General features: G+C 40.8%; 1 protein-coding gene across 3 annotated transcripts in view; it reads left to right on the plus strand.

Annotated features, from left to right (window-relative positions):
* Positions 1-20,779, plus strand: part of CRACR2B (calcium release activated channel regulator 2B) — a 79,167-nt gene that overhangs the window by 13,129 nt on the left and 45,259 nt on the right. For all 3 annotated transcript variants that reach the window (XM_073658682.1, XM_073658684.1, XM_073658683.1), the window contains 2 exons: positions 16,392-16,630; positions 19,230-19,341. In XM_073658682.1, the coding sequence (XP_073514783.1) occupies positions 16,439-16,630; positions 19,230-19,341 (304 nt within the window). In that variant the 5' untranslated portion in view covers positions 16,392-16,438. Of the gene's footprint in view, positions 1-16,391; positions 16,631-19,229; positions 19,342-20,779 lie in introns of those variants that run through there.

A 20,779-nucleotide genomic window follows, 5' to 3' on the forward strand; every position in this document is an offset into this window, starting at 1 on the left:
ATTCCTAACTCCGAATTTATACTTACCCTAAAGTTAACAGAGTCATTTCCTGTGTAGCTAATAACATTGTCTGCTCGGAACAAGGAGTCTGAATTGGGGCCCCTTGTACCTCTGGATATCATTAACAACTTATTGGTTTTCCTGAGATCATGTTGTGGATCTAATGAAAGTGACAGCGGGCCTCCCTGTCAAACTACTTAGATACAATGGCCCCTGTTACTTTCAGGAGTCTATTGTGTAAAACAGCCGGCACCTCCACACAAACTTACGGCCAATGTCAGGAAAAGTGGTCAGATACCAAACAGGTGGCAGAGTCATTCTACAAAGAGCCCTCCCCTGGTCCCTTAGCGGTTGTATGGTCTTTTGCTAGTGGCATACCTCCACTGGCTCAAGATTACTATGACGGTGGGTAGCGATACGAACCTTCCATTTTCAAAGAGCAGAATTTTTACTTTTTTTTTTTTTGGCATCTCTCTTGATAGTTTAGATTATTTTTCTGCCCTGTGTTGTTTCCTTACCTAAAGTACAGCCAGGCAATAATTGGAAGAGAGAGAGACCCTGACATGACAGCAATATGGGGGCAAACTAAAAGGTGTAGAAAATCTAGGTAGGACTGGGTTAAATCGCAACACTGCAGAAGTTGATTAGATGCATTTGACTAACTTTGACTAAGAACCAGGGCCTGTGTTCACTAAGTATCAGTCTGCTGGATGTTGAGCAGAGTCGAGTGTGCTGCTGGTGAGTGACCAGCCAAAATCTGAGCTGTAGCTGGGTGAGAGACATGCCAGGGTCTCTCTCTGAATGGAGACCGCATGTGGCATTTAGGAAAGCTGAGCAGTCTGTGTGTTGGAGCTGCAGAGAATCGTCGACAACAAGCAGCTTCCTTTGTCTGTTTTTTTCAATGGCTCTGATAAAGGTAGTTTAGACCGAAACTTTAGTCTGTTTTCCTCTACAGACTCTCTTCTGCATTAAATAAAGTTCATATGTTTTCAGTGCCGTGGTATTATTTGAGATATATGCTGTTTTCTAACCGCAACCATATTATTTCTGTAGTTGGGAGATAGATGTGTCAGGGTCTCTCTTTGAATGGAGACCGCATGTGTCCGTTAGGAAAGCGGAGAAGTCTGTGTGTTGGAGCTACAGAGATTCGTGTGGAAGCTGCAGCTTGTTCAGTGTGAGTTGAACACTTCTGTTTGTCGCTGGAAGATGATGGAGCTCAGGCTGAAGGTGATGCCAAGATCTGGTAGGATCGTACCTCTTCTGTGCATAAAGTTTACACCGGGAGAAAGGACTGTAATCAGTTCGGGTGAGTCCGCGCTGACATATACTGCATGTGCCTGCTGAATGAACTGTTTATTTGCTGTTATACCAATATGCCCAGAAGAGGCGATTTTTGGTTTTGAATCACTTGTGCAGGTTTATTGCTTTCATAAAACTCCATGTTTAGACCAAACTGCATTGCCTGTGTGAATGCTACCTAATGCCTACCTAAGAGCATGAATCCCTTCAGTTGGCGGAGAATGCGGCACAGTTCACACTGAATAGGCTGCAGCTTCCACATGGTTCTCTGCAGCTTCAACACACAGACTGCTCAGCTTTCCTAGCTGACCCATGCAGTCTTCATTTAGAGAGCATCCGTGGCATGTCGATCTCTTCATCTACAGCTCCCAATTTTTGGCTGGTCACACACCAGCAACACACTCGACTCTGCTCAACATCCAGCAGACTGACACACCTAGTGAACACAGATCCTGGCTCTTAGTCAAAGTTAGTCAGGTGCATCTAATCAAGACCTGCAGTTCTAGGATTTAACACAGTTCTACGTGGCTTTGCTACAAAGTATATAAAATTATACCATGTAACTTGTCTGAAAATCTGCAATAAATTTTGTAAATTAAATCTGCGTATTTTATGTGAACATTTGTTTGTGGATTGAACCTTCCTTAACTCCATTCACTGACATTGTACTGTCACTGTGCAGCGTTGTAAAATTTTGGTTCTGATTCTGCAATTGAAACCGCAATAAATACATGATGTGTACACTAATGTCACTCATTTAAACTCAAAAGCAGAAATTAAGGACATGTAATGGTCACCTCCTGTGTGAGTAAGCATGGCTTTGTCTTGGAACTTCTCAGTCGTGATCACTAAGGGCAATTTCACGCTGAGCTCCCATGAAACATTGGATCTTATTACGGTTCTTTACTTAATACTTCAATTGAAGTCCTGCCTTGTTGTTTAAAATCTTAAATTGTTTTCCATGACATCTAACTCTATAATTGTAGCCAGATTGACATTGGCACGCCACTCCGGACACTGGCACGGCGAACCACTCCAGACACTGGCACAGGCACACCACTCTTGAAACTGGCACAGCACGCCACTTTGGACACCGACATGGTGAACCACCCCTGACTACACACAAAACATCCTCTAGATACAACAACATACTGGGCACACAAAACAATACAACACATAAATCATGGGTGTGAGTGGTGCCGGTACACTGCACACTGCGGCAAGCAAATAAATAGGAATTAAATCAGTAATCGGCTATAAAATGCCCTGTATCCTGACAGTCTGCGGTCACCATATATAGTGATCTCCTAGAATAGATCTGTGTTTGCTACAATTACGACAACTTCTATTTTTCCTTTTATATAATCTATTTCAAATTCCATATCTGGCCTTGATCGCCATATGTTGCATTGTGACACAACATATGTTCAGAATGTCCCTGCTCGTTGCACAATGTGTTCACTAAACCTATCGCTCAGAATACGTAAATCTATATTTTTCATATTGCCTGTTCCTGGAACTGATCCAAGTCTATGAGGGACATTTATTTTTGCGGAAAAAAAACTTTCTGCAGATTTCAACATGCTTAAGCAGAATGTATCAATGTATTACACCATTTTTTAAGCGGCTGCGTCAAGAACCTAAAAACGCTAAGAATAAACTGATGTGGTTAACTTTTAGGCGTGAAGGATGACATTTATGATTTAATTTCTATGTATAAAAGTTGCATATTCTAGATAGGTCAAAGTTGTCTAAAAAAAAAAAAGGTATAGAACAATTATTTAGGTACTCTGATCTTTTTAACACGCAGAAAATGGCACTATTTACTTAAAGTTCTACATTACCAGCAACATCTGACACATTGATCTTTGTCTCTTTTCTAACATTTAGAAGTGTTCTAATTAACCTAAAAAAAAAGTCAAAATTTGTGGCCACATTTTTTTGCATTTACTTTCGATAATTGCCACATTGACCTCAGATTCTTATCATCAGGAAGTTGTACTAGCATAATTTGCACCAAATTTATTTTAACAGCCTTCGGCTCAATCTTGAGCCATGGCGATTTGGTAGATGATCGACCTTGTGCAAGTCTAGATAGATCCACCAAGGTCTTCTCCACAGTTATCTTGATTTGTATCAAGCCATTGGGTTGCTGGTCTTCCTCTTTGCCTTGTTCCTTCTATTCTTCTCACCATGATGTCCTTCTCCAGTGATTGCTCTCTTCGTATGATGGGTCCAAAATAGGCAAGTCGTAGTTTGGTGATCCAGGCTTCCAGTGAAATGTGTGACTTAATTTGTTCCAAAATTGCTTTGTTTGTTCTTCTTGCCATCGATGGTATTGATAACATCTATCTCCAGCACCGCAGTTCAAAGGCGTCGATTCATCTTCTGCCTTGTTTCTTTATTGTCCAGGTTTTGCATCCGTATGTTACCACAGAAAAGACCAAACTATATAAGGTGCATTATTTGATAAAAATGGTGTGATGGAGTTGAAGTGAGAGCACTAAAGATTTGGTGCAGATTACACCATTTTTAATAAATGTTGGCCAATGGGTGGCAGAGGGTTAACATGTCCTCCATGTCAGAAACTGACTGGCACATGGGTTTCATGCTAAGCATATTGGGACATAGAGTGAGTGGCCCCAGGATTATGCCACTGGTCACCTAGTACTTTATGGACTATGGCCTCTAGGATTGGTAATTGGACTGATGGGAAAGTGAGTTCTCTGAGTCAGAATAATATGCCCAGGTTTTGAAGACTCTATTATTCTGACTGCCCTCCATTGGTGGGTGGTGAGTCTGTAGCTGGTTCCCATTCGGGCATTATTAGTTAATTGCTGTTACTTGTGAAGCCGGCCTTGCGGTCATATAGTCTGTGGGGGGTGGAGAAGAGAATGTTCCAGTATAGGTGGAATAGACGTCTGCTGATGATGGTTGGCTTCTGTGATGGTCCATGGCCTTCTTCCATTCTATGGGAGACCAGGGGAAAGCTCCAGAGGGAGCAAAGTGGGGCTGAAATTGGGTGGGCCGCTTTATAATTTGAGCCATCGTGACTCTGGTGGGTATATTTGGGAGGTGAGGAATATTTTGATCCCCTGTTTTGTGTTGCGTTTTTCACCTTATGGGTTTTGCAGAATAGTACTGGCCTGTAGGTTTGCGGCACGTATTCAGAGCTCAGAGATCACATGTCCACTCTCATTAGAGTCCTTGCCACATTCCCTAGAGAGACAATGTATTTTGACCTCTGCTTTATATGAATTTATTCTGACTCCATAACTAGGTTGCGAGTGTGAGGCTCTGGAGACACCGCTTCTATGGATGTCTATATCGTACCAATACTCACACCAAGAACTTTGTTAGATAGCTTGACTCGACTGCAGAGGCATGTATGAAGATTCCAGAAGAAGTTTTATCTCAGACCGAATTCTTGTATCATGTGAACCAAGATTTAGAGATGAGCCTAGAAAGATGGCTGACAAACACTAACTGGAGTAGAAGGGAGAGGGGGGTACTTGCATCAGAGCTTGGCTACAGGGAGAGAAACGGGACAAACTCTCTTAAAAGGCAAACCTGATTCAATAGCAGTGTAACAGCAACAATAAAATGATAATACAATACTGTATGATTCCCAAGTCGTGGGACATGACCGAATTCCTCCTGAACAGTATCCAAATGAGTCAATAGTACTGTTACACCAGAGATCTCTGCAGCCACAGGATTTTACAATAATGCCAATTTCACATTTATACTTCTGCAGATGTATGCAGAGGGCGTAAAAAAAATATGTAAGCATGTGCCAGACATCAAGCTACTTGTGGCTGAATTTCCACTTATTTGTCCATCTAAGATTTTTTTATTTTTTTTCCCATCTAGCTTTAAATGGTACAGACAGAAAATGTATATATTTTATGTATGTGCTGCTAATAATAGAAGGGGAAAAAAACTACACTTTTTTTTTTTTTTTTTTTTTTTTTTTTTTTTTTTTTTTGTGGGACAAAAAATGATTGGAAACTATTTTTTTTGTACATCCCCCCCCCCCCCCCCAAAAAAAAAAAGCAGTCCAAAAACTTTTTATTTTCAATACAACATTTTGCCCATTTTAATCTATGCTATCCATATACGGCCGAATGCAGTTTTTTTGCAGTTCAGGCATATAGGTCCAAAGGAACCCAGCCTTATTATCACTTTGTGAACACTGCTTTATAGTTGGACGAGCTCTGTTGTAATACATCACCATGCGTTCCTGATATTTATTAGTAGATTGGATTAGTATAATGCAATTATGGCAGAAAATCCGAAAATTTTTCTCAATTCTTTATGCCCTGTGTCCAAAAGCTAACTTTATTTCTATACTATATGTTGGTCTTGATTCCCAGAACATCACATATATACAGTATTATAGCTTATTATTACGCCTTGATTTATTGGGCACTATACTTTTACAGTCTGTTTTATCTCTGTTTGCAGTTGAATCTCTTATTCCCTATAATACCAGATATCAGTTTGGGGGGGGTGAAGTTTACAGTAAAGCCCCGAACAAGGTACAACCTCTTAATCACTACCTTATCTAACATGTGATAACCTCCAGAAATCTTTCTATACATAAATCTGAATATATGGTTTGCAGTTCTTCATTTGCTCGAGATTAAATAAATTAACAGAGAAAAGGAATCTGTGCCAGCAGATGACATAAGGTAAATTCTGTTTCTTTAGGGTATGTTCCCACGAAGCTGAAATGTTTTTTTTTTTTTAGAAGCATTGCTACGTAGGAGATCGTGAGATAAATCGCTACAAAGAATATACTCGGCAAACATTGATTGGGACTGTAGTATCGACATTTTCAGCCCATACATTTCTGCTCCTGATACTTTATCCTGGATTTCTCCCCATACAATGCAATGGGTCAAATCCTGAGGTTTCACTACTTTTTCATTGAAATTTGCACCCTTATTAACCTCTGTGGCTATTGCTGCAGGCTTTGCATTGCTGTTTGTGGGCAGAAATCAGTGTAAACAGGTTAGTCTAGCCAAGTATTGATGAGTGGTCATTTTTTTAAAGAGTAACCTGACCTTTGTAAACTTTATTCTTTTTCATAGTACAAATGGAAATAAGAAACTTTGTAACATATATCACTAGGGAAATCTACTTCTTTCTCCTCCTGGACTGATCAGTCACTCTCAAACTTATCAATTCACAGATAAAATCTGTCTTGAATAATGACTTTCCCATAACCGAGATAGGAGATGACAGTTGGTGCTCATAAAGTTTTATGGAGAAGTGTAACTGTTGTTTCAGGAGAACTTGCAGCAGAATGTCTGTGTATGCCTTTAGCTCCCCCCTCTCTTCTCCATAGAATTTTAAAAGCACCAACTGCCATCTTATATCTCAGTAATGGAAAAATGTATCTTCCGAGTACAGATTGAATTGAGAGTGAAAGATCAGTCCAGGAGGAGAAAAAAAAAACTGATTTCCCTGATGAGATGTATTACAAAGTTACTTATTTTTTAAAGGGTTATTCCCATCTTCATACACAGTATTGTCGGATAGTGCAAACATTTATTCAATTTTTCTACTTGCTATTCTCGAGATAGTAACACCTTTTTTTCTTTTGTTGACAGCTCGTTACCTAGGAGACCGACCACCACCGCTGCTGTCTAGCTTGTAAGCACTGCTCAGAAGTTGTCGTGATTAGTGGGAGTAACCGTACACTGTTGTGATCCTGGCCAGCTTCGAAACAGCGCTTACAAGCTTGATAGAAAAGGAATTGTAAGCGCTGCGCATGTTCTGCTGCTTAGCAACGTTGGTCTGTCTCCAAGACAACATGCTGTAAACAAGTGTTAATATCTCAAGAATGGCTGATAATTTCATTAAATATTAAATGACACAATTTCTTGTATTTCCAATATCTATCTGAAGATGGGAATAGCCCTCTAACTACTATTGTGTTTGGTGCAGTTTTTTGAGCCAATGTCTTATATTGTGAATACTGCCAATACCTGTTATTATTCACTATGAACTACTGGGCTGCTTCTTGTAGTTTTAATAAAACCACAGTTTTATCAGCAGGAGATTATCAATAGAGGATTAGAAAAACGGTTTCCATTTAGTCCAACCCCGCCCCCACCACTGGTCGCTTTCTGCCTATGCACAGTGTACACAGACAATTAGTGGTGGGGGCGGTGTTATACAGAGCTCAGCATTCAGACAATTGCTAGATTCTGCAGCTTAGAAAACAGGGATTTAATCAAAACTGCAGCAACTAGTAAAGTAAGTGACACCTCACTGGAATTAGGGTCTCTGTCCCTACATCATGCTGCTATCAGAAGGAGTAGCAAAAACTTGACAACAAATATCCTATTAAAGGTGCGGTGAGGAACTTTACTCACAGGGACAGGTCAGAAACACCCTGTTGTACCACAATCCCCATGTAGATGTAAAACTCTTGTTGTGACTGTATGTAACTGCGATTTTTGTGTTCTACTTACATGTGTGTCTGACGTTGGCAGATCTATATACTTACCATGAATATTCCCCCTAGATATCAGTATGGAAACACATAGAAAACTACATTCCTACTATAATTGAGGTATAAATAAAAATGTGGGTTTTAATAGGAAGCCACCTGCTCTATTAAATATACTGCCAATTTACTAAGGGTGCAATTGTACACACACACCCTTTTTAATCCCATGAAAAAGTGTAAAAGACACGCACTGTGCCGCGCCACCTAACATATAACTTTCGCCGCCTCTTGGACAAGTTCCACTCCTGACCGGTCTGTGACTGCAGCTCTTGTTGCTAAACCGCCTTTGATAAAAGTACTGTAAGGCACCGTTCACACTTGTTGAATGTGACATGGATTTAAAATGTGTGTCAAATGCAGTGAAAATGCAGTGAAATTGTTTTCTGTTACATTTGGGTGGTATTTGCAAATCCATAGCAAATGCATTATGTCTAAAGTATGATTTTAACCATGACAAATTGGGTGCATCAGCATTGTACCGTGCTGTATTGTTGTTTTGCTCTACAGAATCTGCAACAGAAATCCTCAGCAAATGCAATCTTAATATTCTCTAAGTTTAATGTGGTGTTTTTTTTTTTTTTTTTTTTTTTTTTTTTTTTTTTACAAATTTTCAAAAAATAATAAGGCTGAGTCCATAGTGACAAATATTGACATCTATGTGTCACATGGTCTGTCAGTATATATACTTTACCTTTACTGAAAGGTCACAGTGGCTGCAACACCATTAATCAAGAGGCACCACTAACCAAACACCATGAAGATCAAGGAGATCTCCAAACATGTCAGGGACAAAGTTATTGAGAAGAAAAAGTCAGGGTTGGGTTAGATAAAAAAAAAATACCCTGGAGCATCATCAAATGGAAAGAACATGTACCATAACAAACCTGCCAAGAGAGGGCACCCACCAAAACTCTCAGCCTGGGCAAGGAGGGCATTAATCAATTAATCAGAGAAGCAGCACAGAGACCAAAGGTAACCCTGAAGTAGCTGCAGAGTTCCCAAGCAGAGTCTGAGTATCTGTCCATATGATCACAATAATACATACACTCCATAGAGGTGGCCTTTATGGAAGAGTGGGCAGAAAAAAGCCTTTACACAAAAATTGTAAGGCTCGTTTTGAGTTTGCCAAAAGACATGTGGGAGACTCCCCAAATGTATGGAGGAAGGTGCTATGGTCAGATGAGACCGAAATTTAACTTTTTGGCCACAAAGGTAAAAGCTATGCCTGGCGCCAAACCAACATAGCTCATCACCCCAAGAACACCATCCCCACAGTGAAAGATGGTGGTGGCAGCATCATGCTGTGGGGATATTTTTCGGCAGCAGGGACAGGGAAAATGTTCATAGTCGAGGGGAAGATGGATGGTGCAAAATACAGGGATATTCTTGCGCAAAACCTGTTTCAGTCAGTGATTTGAGACTGGGACGGAGGTTCACTTTCCAATAAGACAATGACCGAAAGCATACTGCTAAAGCAACACTCGAGTGGTTTAAGGGGAATCGTGGAAATGTTGGCTTCACAATAAAAAGAAAACCAAATGTTCACAGTTGTAGGCATGTTCTGTACATGAACTGATGCAAACCCTCAAAAAAAAGCCAAGGGGGGGTGAATTCTTTTGCAAGCCACTGTATATGTGTGTGTGTATGTATGTATGTATGTATATAGTGTGTGTGTGTGTATGTATGTATGTATATATATATATATGTTCACCTTTAACTTCCTATTTAATGAAAAAGTGGAAATCTGTCTTTTTTCATGACACTGACAGTCATGCTATTTCGAAAGATCTATTTGCTTATCTCTTCTTTATATGCACCTAGTTGGAGCACATGGCTGCAAGGCCACAACAGATGTGAGATATTGGCCCTTCAAAGCCATTAACCCGTTTGCTGCCACACTGCTAAATTCAGTGCTGTGAAAATTCCCGTAGTTCCTATGTTAACCCAGAAATTTATGGACAACTTGTTAAAATACTTGACACTAGATGACAGGTAATAATAAAATGAAAGGCGTTGTCTGAATAAAAAAAAAAAATGTTCAGAAAAAAACGGTTTATCACAACGTAATAAAAGAATGTACTCTCAAAACCCTGTGACTACAGTGAGACAGGAAGCGATGACATCCTATTCGATCACCCAGCTGTTCTGTGGAAAGTCAGAGACCATCCCATGAGGTCTCATTTCTGACACCCGACCACTCCTGCCAGTCACAGACCTTAATGGTTGAGCGACCGAACAACAGGACGTCATCGCTTCACTTCCCACTGGAGCCTCTGGGTTTCAGTTTACATTCTTTTATTATGTCTTCTGTACATTTTTTAAACTCAGTTGCTTTATATGCTAAATTCTCCAGTGCGGCTATAAACAGGTCACTTCATCGAAAATACGAGCACTTCAGCACTGCGGCACACAACGCTAAGCTTGATGGTTACACAACAGTACTGTGGACCTGTTGTACTGTAACTCGGTGCCAGTAAACAATAATCAATACCATGGCCGATGCTGCCTTCAACAAACAAAGCCCTACAGTTTTGGACATTGAACAAGGTACAACGTCCAGTACATCGCACTCTGAACAGTCCATGGTTTCTTTTATAGGAACAGTCTAAAGTTACACATAGGTACAGAACACAACACAATTTTGAATCTCGCTCCTGGTGCAGGTTGCAGTCTAAGGCCACGGCCCCACTATCAGTATTTGGTCAGTATTCGGTCAGTATTTTTTCTCAGGAGTGGGAGCCTAAACCAGGTGAGGAACAATAAGAGAAAAGGTATAATAGAAACAAGTCACCAATTCTGCATTTATCACCCACTCCTGGTTTTGGCTCCCACTCATGAGAAAAAATATTGACCAAATACTGATAGTGGGGCTGTGGCCTAACTCACTTTCTCAGGCCCAGCAGATTCCCAGAACAGATTATATCCTATCACTCCATTGTCTTAGACCATGGCAGAGTTCATCGTCACAGGCCACAGCCGATATGCTTGTGTAAGGCAACAGCACCACTTTACAGGGAGGCTGACGTGGTCAATCACTGCAGGTCACTTTAGGACATCATGCTTTGTACTTGTCCAGGGGTCACAATTTGGGTCATGGTGTTCCTTTGATACTGTAATCACCCCACTAGGTAGTCACTCTGAAGTAGTGTGTAACCACTAGATGTGACCAAAGCCTCCTCTCTGCTGGCTTGCCAATATCTGTTTGGAAGCTAACCTGGATAAGCCTGTGTTCACAAGTCCATTTTCTTTTTTTTTTTTTTTTTTTTTATATATATATATATATACAATACAGACCAAAAGTTTGGACACACCTTCTCATTTAAAGGTTTTTATGTATTTTCATGACCACTGCTAACGACAGGCAACAAGCAGAAGAGACTTGTTTGGGTTAAAGAACACAAGGAATGGACATTAGACCAGTGGAAATCTGTGCTTTGGTCTGAGGAGTCCAAATTTGAGATCTTTGGTTCCAACCACCTTGTCTTTGTGCGACACAGAAAAGGTGAACGGATGGACTCTACATGCCTGGTTCCCACCGTGAAGCATGGAGGAGGAGGTGTGATGGTGTGGGGGTGCTTTGCTGGTGACACTGTTGGGATTTATTCAAAATTGAAGGCATACTGAACCAGCATGGCTACCACAGCATCTTGCAGTGGCATGCTATTCCATCCGGTTTACATTTAGTTGGACCATCATTTTTCAACAGGACAATGACCCCAAACACACCTCCAGGCTATGTAAGGGCTATTTGATCAAGAAGGAGAGTGATGGGGTGCTACACCAGATGACCTGGCCTCCACAGTCACCAGACCTGAACCCAATCGAGATGGTTTGGGGTGAGCTGGACCGCAGAGTGAAGGCAAAAGGGCCAACAAGTGCTAAGCATCTCTGGGAACTCCTTCAAGATTGTTGGAAGACCATTTCCGGTGACTACCTCTTGAAGCTCATCAAGAGAATGCCAAGAGTGTGCAAAGCAGTCATCAAAGCAAAAGGTGGCTACTTTGAAGAACCTAGAATATAAGACATATTTTCAGTTGTTTCACACTTTTTTGTTAAGTATATAATTCCACATGTGTTAATTCATAGTTTTGATGCCTTCAGTGTCAATGTACAATTTTCATAGTCATGAAAATACAGAAAAATCTGCCACCAATTGTGCAAGTTCTACCACTTAAACAGATGAGAGAGGTCTGTAATTGACATCATAGGTAGACCTCAACTATGAGGGATAAAATGAGAAAACGAATCCTGAAAATCACATTGTCTGATTTGGAAAGAATTTTTTTTCAAATTTTGGTGGAAAATAAGTATTTGGTCAATTACAAACAAGCTATAACTTCTTCTTTAAGAGGCTCCTCTGTCCTCCAGTCATTACCTATAATGTGTACTTACACATTACCTGTGTGTATGTATATACATATTATTATACGGTCCTTCATGATCTTTATTTTTTCTTTTTTGCATTATTGTTTTCTCCAATCATTGACGTTGGCAGGTAACAGATTGACATGATGATTTTTCTTTAGTCGTTTGCAGAGCATAATGATAAACCTTGCCTTATACAAATACATTTTATTTTTTTAGCCAACCATGTGATGCCTGGATCTTGTAAAATCGCCTACAGGAACCAGTTGTTAGCTCCTGTCATAAGAGCTGCTGAAGTTGTTGGGTGACGTTACAATCCTCTTGTAAGACCTGTCTACACAGAGAAGGAAATGGCTTTTACTATATAGTAAAACATTGGCTTCTGCTCTTATCTGGAACAAGTCAGAAAACAAATAAAGATTAATTTCTAAGGGAGTCTGTGAACCTGCCAAGGAATACCACGCTCTGTAATGTCCGTGCTAAGAGCAAAACAATTGACATTTATTGCATAACATCTCAATCACATTGTAACATTGTTCCCCAGACGTCTCCTTTTAGAGCAAGAAAATGCTGCAACTTTGACTTGTTTATGCGCTCATCTAAGATCAGCGGTGTATTGTTATTATATCACAGTACTTTTCACTAATTATATATATATATATATATATATATATATTGTGTATATGTATCAATGTTCTTAAGAGCCTGGCACATTTTAAGCACTACAGGTTCCAGGATTGCAATAGGTACAGCTGTGTGGCTCAGTGGTTAACATTGTTCCTTAGCAGCGCTGGGGTCCTCAGTTCAAATCCACAAGGAGAAACGTTACCCCTTAGACCAAAAGGTGTAAAACCCTTGGTCTGCTCCTGCCTTGCTGCCCATGGCTTTCTACCAACTAGCTGATTACGGTTTGCTGATATTGCAAAGAATTTAGTCCTGCTGTTTGCTGTTGTTTTGGTGTAAGTTGTCTGTGAACTAAAATCCTATTACGCAGGTCACTGTTCAGGATGTCCTTGTTACTTAGCCATGCATGCTGGTTTCCACACCACTGTGCATGTTGATCTCATGAGTCTTGAACAATGCTGTCTTTTTTTCCATTTTAGTGTTTAGAAAGTGACGGCAAATGTTATTTTTGTGCACTGCGTTCTGCGCTTAAATAAACAATTATAGTATGGCTTTATGTGTGTTACATTGCAAACAGTCCACCTCATGGAAGATAGGTCAGGTACAGCAAATATGTTACGCTTAACTACAGATTACATGCAAATCTGGAAGATTTGACCATGGTCATGCTCCGTCTTATTTGTCCTACATATACTTTCCAGCAGTTTGTTTTGAAGGGAATCTTGCAGCAGGATCTCACACCACAAACCTCTTTAAACAAACAAGTCCAGCAATATCTTTACATGGTCAGTCCATAACTGAGAAATCAGCGTTTGAATTGATATGCAAATGAGGCTGAAGAGCTAATGGTAAATCTGAAGCCTCTGTCACTCCAGCTCTATTCTTTGCCTAGTCCCACCTTTTTCTGGCTGAAGTTACACAGAATAGAGGCTAAGGAGTCATCAGTCAAGCAGGAGTTAGCAGGGGCGCATGTGTCATTGGTGCAACCTGTGCAGCCGCACAGGGGCCCAATACATCAGGGGGCCCATTTCTACCTCCAAAGCAGGTGCAACTTTGCATTTTTATCAGCTCTTGGGCTGCAAAGGGCCCATATATTGTTATTATACAGGGGCCCTTTTCTGTCTGTCTCTGCCAGTGGGAGGAAGCACTGCTGGGCAGAGAATAGAGCTGGAGTGACAGAGGCTTCAGATCTACCATAGTTGTTCAACCTCATTTACATATTAATTCAAATGCTGATTTCTCTGTAATGGAGGAACAGACTGACCATGTAAAAGTATTGCTGGATTGGTCATTGAAAGAGCTACAGTACAGACCAAAAGTTTGGACACACCTTCTCATTTAAAGATTTTTCTGTATTTTCATGACTTTGAGAGCTAGTCTCAAGAGGTAGTCACCGGAAATGGTTTTCACTTCACAGGTGTGCCCTGTCAGGTTTAATAAGTGGGATTTCTTGCCTTATAAATTGGGTTGGGACCATCAGTTGTGTTGTGCAGAAGTCTGCTGGATACACAGCTGATAGTCCTACTGAATAGACTGTTAGCTGTTTTTTTCTGCCATAATACAAATTCTAAGTAAAGAAAAACGAGTGGCCATCATTACTTTAAGAAATGAAGGTCAGTCCCCAAGTGCAGTTGCAAAAACCATCAAGCGCTACAAAGAAACTGGCTCACATGAGGACCGCCCCAGGAAAGGAAGACCAAGAGTCACCTCTGCTTCTGAGGATAAGTTTATCCTAGTCGCCAGCCTCAGTTTTCATGCCTTCAGTGTGAATGTACAATTTTCATAGTCATGAAAATACAGACAAATCTTTAAATGAGAAGGTGTGTCCAAACTTTTGGTCTGTACTGTACATGCGCATATAAATTGTTTGGGGTGTGAAATCCTGCTGACACATTCCCTTTTAGAAGACCTATAACATAATACTGTGATCATATTTTGGTTGCAGTCAGACGGACGTATAAATCAGACCAAGATCGGAACGCAGTGTTCGGACTGGCCGGTAGGTCTCCTGAACTGAGCGTGGCAGCTTCATATGTCTATGAAGCTGTCACGCTCGGGTCAGGATAGCCGCCAGCCAGTCCGCGCATTGAATTCCGATCTCTGTCTGAGTTATACGGCCGTCTGACTGTGCCATTAAGGTTAATAATTTTAAGTAAAAAACATTTACTTTAATAAAAGGGCCACTGCTTTCCCCCTAAACTACCACTTCTGCAGCATCTTGTCGTCCAATTTTGCATCATGTAGTTCGTTGCATCCCTGTACACCCTGACATTGTCCAGTCAGTGCTGACTTTGTAAAAAGTTTGGTGGTTCTAAGACTTGTTGAAGGGGCCAAGGACGGTCTGTTCTGCCCATTGGACAGTCACTTACATACAGCCGAGGACAGAAATCAAGTTAATTTGCTAATATATGTTAGGGTGCAGATGGAGTAATAAACATATTTAGGAAGCTGTTTTAGGCTATGTTCACACATTGCATTTTTTCAGCGGTTTTTATGCTAATTTTCTGCTTCATTTTACAGTACCAGTAAAGTCTGAGATTCCAGAAATCTCATGCACATACCTTGGTTTTTGTTTCATTAGTATTTTTGTGTTTTGCATGTTTTTTTGCAGAATGGAGTATGTCACTTCTTTCAGCGTTTTTTAAGCGTTTTTCACCCATTGGAAGAAATGGGTGGTGAAAAAACGCACGTGTCAGCTTTTTCAGCGTTGTGTGCCAAAACCTGATGAAGTAGAATGAGTTGGTTTTTTTTTCCACTGAACTTTTATGTACATGCATAAAGAAGACAAAAGGACAGTGGGAAAAAAAAAAAAAACGCATCAAAAAACGCACCAAAAAAACAAGCAAAATCCTTTAATAAACCTTCCTGGCAAGAGATCAGGTTTTGCTGCAGAAAAAAAAAAAATACTGAAAAAAACGCAACGTGTGAACATATCCTTATAGTTAGATTTTAGCAGTTGATCACATAGAAACCTGATAACAGCTTTCCTTTTAAGAGACTGATCGGCTGAGTCTTACTGACAACACATACTTGAGTCCCATTAAGAATCTGCTTGAAAGGAGAATGATAGCCTAATAAGCTGTGATGACATTAGTATGGAGCGCAGCCTCCTGGCTGACTATAAGACGTACATTTACTCTTGGTGGGAGTCAGATAATATCTTTGTCTGAATTGAAACAAATCCTTCTGGATGCGAAACAGAAAGAAAACCTTGCCAAAAAGTTCCACATTTTTAAGGAGACCTAATAGCAAAAATGATTAAAAAAATAATAATTGCACCCATAGGTATCCATATCCTTTGAAAGGAGACAGGAAAGAGATCATTATAAAATTCAGCCTTACCACTCAATTCCCCACCACTCCATTACTGCTGCTGCAATGGTCTCTGCCAGGACCAGACGTAATGACATCCGGTCAATCAGTCACCTGACGGCCGCTGATTGGCTGCAGCAGTCAGACAAATGGACCAGAAAGTAATCTACTGGAAATGATTATGCTTCGTGTAATCGGTAATGTCACTTGTGTTGTCATGTGGGATAATACGTCACCTAAATATGACATTTTCTTGTGTTCTTTGCAGCTCCCCATTGAAAATAACTGGTGGCCAAACCCCCGCCACCTCCAGACATGGAACAAAGGGGTACTTCCCCAAGGTGCTCTCCGTGTCTTAGGGGGAGGAAAGGGTTAAAAGCTCCCAGACGGTCAACGCCGCCATCCCTTCTGTCAAGAGATTCAAAGGAAATGATGGGGAAAGCTGAGGAACTCTTCCAACTTTGTGATAAGGAGGAAAAAGGGCTAATAACCAAACGAGACCTTCAGGTAAGTGAACCTTCGAGGGGCATTTACACTGGCCGATAATTGGTAATGAGCGCTCCTGAGAACGAATATCGCCGTCTAAGAGCTTGCTTACAAATCCTTCGTCTCGGCAGCACATCACCCTGTGTAAACTGTTCTCGGCAGCACAAGTCCAACGATATTCTATGCTCACAGAGCGATTGCATTACCGATCTTTCTGTGCGGTCGGCCTGTCTAAAATGACTGCTATTCAGTCGTTTAATGACCATAATCGGCCAGTGTAAATGAAGCCTTAGTTCATGCTTCTTTTTCAAGGTCTAAATGTTTTGTTTGTTTTTTTTTATTCCAAGAATCTTAATGCCATGACTCTGATTTGTTGTATGACTGGAGTGGTAATGATTTACATCTAAAATTCCAACCAAACATCGAACAAAAAACCTAACAAACCATAATTGGTCAAATAAACTTCTCTGTTTACAGTCACAAGTTATGTCTGAATGAGGCCAGCCCACAAGGATCAGTATGTTCACATATAGCTGTAATGTTGCAGATTTTCTGTCTGGATTTGTGGCCAGAAAGTCTGCATGATTTTACAGTAACGACAAAAGGGAAGAGATTTCATCAAGTCTCATCCACATGCTGCAAGAAAATATCCTTACGTAAATTCACATGAACTGCAAATTTTAAATCCACTCCATGTGAGTTCTTTTGCTGCAGTTTTCCTTTAAATCTCAGTATTTGCAATACATGGGGTAAAAGCTAGGCGACTCCCACAATAAAATCTGTATCTTTTACAGATTCACTTAGAAATTTGCAGCACAATCCTACATGTACCCTCTATACTGGCTTCTCAAGGATATCCAGGCATTGACACTGCAGAAAAAAACAGTTACTACTGTATAATTCATGGCTGCAAGTGTTTTTAGGTTGTCCCTGAAAACAGTGGTTTATATTTACAGAAATGTCACATAACTCTATAGGTGGCTATAGGAATTTTGACGATCCATGTGTGCTTAAAGGGATATTCTCAAGTTATTAAATTTAATTAGGCAACATGAAAATAAGCTAATTTGCCATTGACTTGCTTTTTCTATCTGCTGTCATTCTCCTGGAATGAGCGATTTTATCTTTAATAGTGTACAGCTTGTTTCCATGTAGCTCGGCCACCAGACCGTCCCAGATCCTGGCCAAGAGGGCGCATTAACTACATTTCAGACGAGGGTTTAACTCCTAACATACCAGCCACCTCTCTCCAGCCCATTCATTTGTATACAGCAATTAGCTGCCCACCTCTCTCCCTCTCAGCTCCTGACAAGCTGCTGTTATAAATCTTGCAAAATAACCAGCCCGCAGTGTTGGCTTCTGCCAGAGCAGTTCTCCTATAATAGCTGTCTAAAAATATCTGAAGGGATGTCATAGTGTAGAGGGATCATCCTTATTCTCATTTGCACAAAGAACAACTAGAAGCAATGGGATGAAATTGAATGGGAGAAGATACAGATTAGATATTAGAAAAAACTTTTTGATAGTGAGGGTGATCAATGAGAAGAACAGGCGGCCACGAGAGGTGGTGAGTTCTTTTTCTATGGAAGTCTTCAAACAGAGGCTGGACAGACATCTGTCTGAGATGGTTTTGTGAATCCTGCATTGAGCAGGGGGTTGGACACGATGACCCTGGAGGTCCCTTATAACTCTACATTTCTATGTTTTCTAATCACAACACAGCCATCTGGAGTTGTGTGCTTGTTCAAATGTCCTGTGATCTCTGTGTAAACACAGTGATGGCAGTGTACGCCCCAGAAGAAACCACTAATAGCTGAATGTGTTACAGCAGAACTTGTGCTGAGCTTTATGGTTCTACTAATACTACAGTACTGCTGCTCACCAGAACTGTCACTCAAGTAGGAGAGCCCGCCCTGCCAGAAACCAGGAAGTAAGGAAACTGCATAGCTCTGAGCTGCTCAAGAGACAACTTGAGAATACCTCTATAAAGGAGTTGTTAGACATTAAAAAACATTTGGGGGGGATCACTGGTTCTTAAAAAAAACAACAACAAATTAATAGGCATAATTGCTTTCTGCTAGTCTCCTGGATCCAACTGATGCTACAAGACTGCTGAAGCCTATGATTGGCTATGATTAGTTTTAAAGTGGCATTAAGTAGTCCCAAAAATTGTAAGCGAAAAAAAGTTGAATTTTTCGGCTGTGTGATTGTCTGCAGTTGTAACATAGAACTGGATCATCACATCATTTAATATTTCTCTGATGACTCTCTAATCCAGTCACCTATTGGGCATCAGCGGTCCTACACCAACCAAGCATCACCAAGGCCTTCACTGTATTCTTATAGGTGAATGGAGGTAACTATGTCTCTGATTATTATTTTATAACAACCCATGCCTCATCCCAAAAAAAATTAATACTAGACCATTCTTTTAAGTGCTGCCAAAGGTATTTGGTACCAGCTTATCCCGTGCGTTAAGCATGCATGGTCATTGCCTATGCAGGAGTGCGCTGCAGCCAGGTGGTAGGACAGATGGGTAAGCTTCATGCCTGTTGCTGCAGTAAGATGATATTACAGCACTGACTTGTAACCGTTTATTTTATTTTTTTATTTTTTTTAGCGGCTGCAGAATGAGCTTCCTCTTACACCAGAACAATTAGAAGCAGTATTTGACAGTCTGGACCAAAGCAACAATGGCTACCTCACTCCTGTGGAGTTCAGCATGGGCCTCGGTAACCACCTGTTCGGTTTTGTCATTTTATTGTGTGGCCTAAATTGTTGGTTCATGTTCACTTCTTCTTGTTCTTCTTCAGAACAGAAAAGGGGTTGATTTTAAATTGTGAGCCCCAATGGGGACAGTGATGATAATGTCTGTAAAGCGCTGTGGAATTAATGGCGCTATATAAAAGTGAGTAATATAAATAAATAAAAGGGAGTCTGTCAACACAAAATGACTGTTCAAATCAAGCACAAACTCCCACTGATCCCTTGGCCAAACAGTTCAGTGCAACTTCCCACCTACTTGTTTGCCATCTATTTGCATTCCTCTCTTACTTGATTGACAGCTCTGGCTTCACCGGAGCAAAGCTAGACAGGTAGGTGGGAAGGTGCACTAGTCTATTTGGCCACTGGCTTAACCTGGAGGGGCATAACTAAGTGGCTACCTGGTCTTCACTAGAGGCTCTGATGGTGTGGATAGGCTTGGGCCGTTAGGGTAGCCACCAGGTGCCACTCCAGAGCAGTGCCCAGATCTGCAGCAGCTAACCGAAAGGGTCAGAGGCACAGAGGGAGTGAACAGAGACATGATCAAACAGTCCAAGGTCGGGGCGGGCAGCATAGGTTCAAAATACGAAGCCGGGGTCAGGAGCGGAGAGGTCAGACAAAACGAGTACACAAGCCGGGAGAGTCAAAATCGCAATGCACCAAGACAGGTAACTAGAAGCGCTGTCCAAAGGAGAAGGAACCGACAGCACTCGGCGAAACAGACGCCCGTTAACCCCAAGGAAACAACTTGGAAAAATTGCAGCATATAAAAGGAAAAACAGCATCCAATCCAGGGTGTTCAAGGTATTGTAAGATTGTAATCTGTTGGAATAAACTACAATTTTTGATACATTGAACACCCTGGATTGGACTCTGTTTTTCCTTTTTTATAGGTAACTAGAAGCGGTCTGGAACTAGGAACCTAAGTTCAGGCCAGGTGTGGAGGGTGGAGCTGCCTAATACCGGTGCATCTCACTAAATTAGAATATCATTAAAAAGTGAATTTATTTCAGTTCTTCAATACAAAAAGTGAAACTCGTATATTATATAGAGTCATTACAAACAGAGTGATCTATTTCAAGTGTTTATTTCTGTTAATGTTGATGATTATGGCTTACAGCCAATGAAAACACAAAAGTCATTATCTCAGTAAATTAAAATAATTAACTAAAAACACCTGCAAAGGCTTCCTAAGCGTTTAAAAAGGTCCCTTAGTCTGTTTCAGTAGGCTCCACAATCATGGGGAAAACTGCTGACTTGACAGATGTCCAGAAGGCAGTTATTGACACACTCCACAGGGTCCCAGAGTTCCAATTTTCATTTGGAAATCAAGGTCCCAGAGTCTGGAGGAAGAGTGGAGAGGCCACAATCCAAGCTGCTTGAGGTCTAGTGGGAAGTTTCCACAAT

Source organism: Phyllobates terribilis, unplaced genomic scaffold (assembly GCF_046119375.1).
Source record: "Phyllobates terribilis strain yellow unplaced genomic scaffold, ASM4611937v1 Scaffold_13__5_contigs__length_258822181, whole genome shotgun sequence".
In the NCBI taxonomy this organism is placed as follows: Eukaryota; Metazoa; Chordata; class Amphibia; order Anura; family Dendrobatidae; genus Phyllobates; species Phyllobates terribilis.